The sequence below is a fragment of the Ixodes scapularis genome, unplaced genomic scaffold, assembly GCF_016920785.2.
Source record: "Ixodes scapularis isolate PalLabHiFi unplaced genomic scaffold, ASM1692078v2 PGA_scaffold0__279_contigs__length_252992795, whole genome shotgun sequence".
Taxonomy (NCBI): Eukaryota; Metazoa; Arthropoda; class Arachnida; order Ixodida; family Ixodidae; genus Ixodes; species Ixodes scapularis.
In genome coordinates, this window is record NW_024609835.1 from 38,438,158 (window position 1) to 38,443,369 (window position 5,212).

Sequence of the window (5,212 nt, forward strand, 5' to 3'; positions counted from 1 at the left end):
GTCCTCGCCCCGACGCTCTTTCTCATATACGTGAACGACATGCCACGCAATGACAAGTGTATCCTAGTGCAATACGCAGACGATACATCAATCGCGACGACAATTTCGTCACAGTCTGACGCACGTCACTTGCAAAACCATATAGAAGATGTAGAGAGATGGATCTCGAGACAACACCTAAGCCTGAGCGCATCCAAGAGTTCCGTGATACGTTTCTCAAACTGCAAAAAACAGACAATTGCCCTGTATATACTGTAGCAGGCACTCCACTGCGCACATCAGAGCACCTGCCTATCTTAGGTGTCACGATTTCGCAAAACTTTGATTTTTCCCCACATATTGCCGGCATTATCGCGAAGTCCCTCAGGACGCTTGGCTTCATCACCCGCGTCGCAAGGCCAGGTGGGCCGTCGGTCCTGCAGGCACAATATACATCCTTAGTCCTGCCTTCATTGGAATACTGCTCTGCATGCAGTTTGGTCTCCCCCTCAACAACATCTAATTTAGAGACTGTAGAGTGTGCAGCGCCGTGCAACCCGCAAAATTTGCGCCTGGTCCCTGGCAAGACTGACGTGCCGTACCACGCACGGCTCAGAAAACTTGGCTGGCGGCCCCTCGATCAGAGACAAAGGATTTCTCGAGTCCGCGTGCTGTGCCGATTGCTCAATGAATCTCTTTCGGGGACTCGCCTATCGGCCGCCGTGCGTCTCGGTAGAAGATCAGGTCAGCCCGAACTTCTTCGAGGCAGCTAGGACTGTTCGTCACAGCGAATCCCTATTGCCCGCCGCCATTAGAGACTTTTTGACCCTCCCATTAGCTTCTCGTAGCCCTCTACCCACATCACACGATGAATCCCGGGAACTTTGCAAGGTATTGTCGAGACGAATGCCTTCGCGTCTGCAGCCATCATGATCTCCACTCCCTCACCCTCTCTTCCTCTTGAATCATCACCATTTCCACCGCCACCAGCAACATCATCGTCATCACCATCACCTCCATCATTACTGCCATCATAATTTTAATGCTTATAAAGCCGGGTAGTACTACTCCCAACGGACACAGCCGCAGGATGGCAGACACACACGCGTAAGGGTTTTTGCCTATCTGCTTTGCTTGGCTCACCGCCGTGTACGGACCAATTTAAGTGCAAATAAATCACTCACTCAATTGCCATCCTTTGAGCTACCCGACATCAATACTTTCATATAACAGCTTTGTCGGTCCGAGACCTATAGCAAAAATCGGATCTGTGAACTATGGCGCTGTACTTTACTACCTTAGTTTCGCAAGGTCGTGGATTTCATTAGTGATATGGTAAAAAATACTTGGCTCAGTCATAAGTTACGAAGGAATACACAAGAATACTCATTCCGAAACCAAAAAAAGCATCCTCGTAGGCCATTAGAATGTTTTATTTAACAAAAAGTGCAAGGGAAAGAAAAAGCTCTCATCTTACTGGTGTTCCCCGTTTTTGTTCATAAAACGTTCCAGTGGACCAGAACGTTTTCTAGCTTTGAGAAGAAAAGGCTTAACCACATGTCGGCCCATGCAACTTGTTATGTTTTTATTTGTAACTTTTGACTCGAGCAAGTTTCATCAATATTATCACATATAAAATTTCCACCACCTAGCTGAACTTGTATGGTAAATTACAGTGTTGTACCTCAGCAATCCGAATTTTAGGTCTATTTAAGTCTGGGCTCTACACACAGACCACCCGGTAATGGTCTTTATCCCTTAGTGCAATCAGGCAGCAGTGCTTTATTTTTCTTTCCACTTTAGTTCATGTTATAATATGCAATGCTTTACACAATAGAACCATTTTGACAAAATATAGCATCTAAAACAAGCAGCAAAGGACATAAATAGAACATGGTTGATGACAGTGAAGTTCAACAATGACAAAGCATGAAATGCAACGACTCTGTATTATTACCCAAAAGAAGGTAGTACCCTCTTTAGAGGTCTGCTCAAGCACAACACAGCAAACTCAAGCCAAAAAGTGCACAAACATGCACCACCAAAAGCATTTTAAGTTTGAAAGAGAAAAGTAATGAAGTATGTGCGATCACATGCAAGCGGTAATATTCTTCGGTTTTATCCACAACCCCTACCCATTTCGATCTGGATGAGCATCGAGCTGGCACATGTCCGTGTATTACTATTGCATGATGCACATTAAAGACCCGAGTCTAGAGGTTGCACTGCACTGGCTAAATTGCTCATCTACAGCGTAGAGACCTGTCGCATCACTTAAATGGCAGATAGACATTGCGCTCTTTAAAACTGATAGTGTATGTGGCCCATTAAACTGTTAATTAAAACATCAATCTACACATTTTGATTAATTAGTCAAAATATTGTGACATTTACCCCCTCATCTAATGTCTGCCGAGCCCCAGAAGCACACAGAGAAGACGGAATCTATGTACCCAACACAAGCTTTTTTTAAAATTCTGTAAAGAATGAGGAAAAAAAGCCCTGTATACATGTTAAAGAACTTTAGTCCCTCTCAATTTTGTTTGGCATGTCGCACACAAAGCACTTGCTGTCAGCCGGAAACACCATGAAAAGGCAGTTGGCCTTAATGTCCTCGGGTTTCAGCACCTTACAGATGTCTACCTACGAAGGAAAACATTCCTTTATATGCTCAGGAGAGAGTGGTGTCTCCCGTAACACCAGCCGTCTGCTAAGGAGCGTGCACCCGAGACCAGCAACATGGAGAATTCTCTTAATTCTGAAATACTCTCCATCAGCAGTTTACACTACAGTGGTGTCACTCTTTGAAGCTCTTGTGTATGCGGTGCTATGGAACACCTGCCCCTTGTACACAAAACGCTAGTATTCCAAAGCGCTGCCAACTGTGCCTGTCCCACCGTAGTCCTCTAGCGCACGTTCCTCGATAGATGTTAGAACGGCAGCTTTTTCACGTCCTAGCAAGCATGCTTCATCAACATAGCAGGCATTCTGGATGTGTGAATAATCAAGAAATCTTTCACACACACTCCGCTCATTGGCAGTGATTGCCACGTTGCTATCTGCCAGAAGGCATTCAAGCTGCTGCATCATTACGACTCGCTCTACGATTTGATCGGGAAGTCCTCTAGCTGCAGAGACCAGCTTCACCAACTTTCCGTTTCCTCCCTCAAAAACAAATGCGGATTGCGCCCAAAGTGGTCCCAACTGGCGCACGGAGTTGGGCAGGTGGAGGAGCTGGTGCACGTTGAACGTAAGCGAAGCCACTCCACACAAGGCCTCACAGCGACCAACAAAGTCGATCAGCAGATTTTCTGAAAACAAAAAAATAAGCATGCACAGGATATAATCTCAGATTATAAAATGAATGCATAAGATTAACTGAAATTTCAAATGCCGTGCAGCTCATTGGATGATTTCTGGGTGTGATTTCCTACCACAGTTACCTGATTTGCATGCTCTGAGACTTTACACACAACGTTCTGTCTAATCAATGCGGGTAGATCTTGACACTCTCATGAGACTGTCATACGGTATAAAAAAAAGACCTTTATGAGGCAAATAGAAGAAAAAAAAGTATGAAGCTTACCTGCACGCTTGATCTCCTCGGCTGTGATGGTCTCACGTTGCAAGATGTGTATTGCTTGCGAGAGCTTGGAGAGATGTTTCCAATACTCCAGAGGCAGAATGTCCACGAGGAGAGGAAGAGCGTAGAACAGAAGCCAGAGTCTCCATTCTGACGCTTTCCAGAAACTGCGCTCGTTGAGTGACCGAGGCAGCCTTGTCACACAGTGTGGTGGCTTGATCTGGAGGAGGCGGCTGTTGACCCGTGCCACGCAGGACGGTGCTCCTGTAAGCACCATAAGTGACTGGGCACATGAGTAATTTATCTTGCTTTAATAACCATATATATGAGGCTGTGTACAAAGTACAATCACTCCAAAATGTATTTATGAAAGTTCGCCTCCCTAGAATTTTGATGCTCAAACCCAAGGTTCAAAAGTGAAAAGTCAAACCATGAGGTTTAAAGAGGTTCGAGAAATTTCGGAATCAATCTTCCTAACATTTAAATTCATTACGCTAAAAAATATGACAATTTTCAAACTCTTCAATTTGAAATGTTCAATGAACCTCGAAGGTCAGTCGAATTTCTCAAACGCCAGGCTGTAATGAAATCAGTTTTACCTGTTTTGATTGGGCTAAGCTTTGGAAAAAAATTGTACCTATCTGTTCATGCATGCAGACTATGCGAACATAGGAACAAGCACATATCAGACGACAGGTCAGCTCGATGTTTGATCTGGTTTCGGCATGGCCAAAGCGACGTGGTACAGAAAGTCCATTTCACAGCGAAGTAGAAGCTTACGCTACATGTTAACAAGTGGTGACAGCACTGTATGTTTTTCAGCTTCTGCGAATGTGGTTGTGGGTGGTCTCAAAAGCCATAGATCAAGCATCTGTAGTGCGCCGTGCAAGTACAAAGAGTGACAAACAGCAAAATACAGTGGACATAAAGCATATATTGGATGCACTCCGGCCATCAAAGATGGGCACCCATGCTATGATTTTGCAAAACACAAACTAAAATTGAATGCCGTGACCATTTTGAAGAAAATCAACGTTGTTTTGTAAATAAACATGCTAAAATGACACTGTTACCATTTCTATACGTAATATTTTTCTTAGCTGCAACAAAATTAAAAAAAAAAAAAGAAAGAAAATGGGAGGTAGGGTAAATTGGGCCCGGGGCATGGTGGCCACTAGAAAAAAGGCAAATTTGGGTAATTAGTTAGCTAATGAATTAAGCTTGACCGTATAATGGTTTAGCCGTGCCGTCAAATTCTCGTTAAAAATTTGTGAACGCTACAGGGCCGAGAAATGTCACCCTGGTACACGGTGCCAAGTTGAAACTAAGCGAGCAAAAGCGCCGGTGACTTTATTGCTTTGTGTCACACTGCTGATGTCAGCTGCGGTGCGGGCACGTGGGTTGAAGCTATCGCAGCCGGCTTGGCTTGTTTAAGTGAAGCCGGCTGCAATAACATCGATTCTCGTGCCCCGCCACAGGGGGCGTCAGCAGTGTCATGCAAAGCGATGACATTACCGGTGCGATTGTCCGCTGTGTTTCAGTCCGATGCTCAGTACCGTGACATTTCTCGACCCCATAGTGCCTACCACAAATTTTTTAATCAAAATTTAATGGCACAGTTGGACCATATTGAGGTCAAGCCTACATCCT

General features: G+C 44.7%; 1 protein-coding gene across 1 annotated transcript; it reads right to left on the bottom strand.

Annotated features, from left to right (window-relative positions):
- Positions 1-1,542: 1,542 nt before the first annotated feature.
- Positions 1,543-3,839, bottom strand: LOC121836703. Its single transcript, XM_042291699.1, has 2 exons — positions 3,566-3,839; positions 1,543-3,290 (listed from the first exon to the last, which is right to left on the bottom strand). Exons 1-2 carry the CDS (start codon positions 3,837-3,839, stop codon positions 2,839-2,841), a joined length of 726 nt encoding a protein of 241 aa, XP_042147633.1. The 3' UTR covers positions 1,543-2,838.
- Between the last annotated feature and the right edge of the window lie 1,373 nt (positions 3,840-5,212).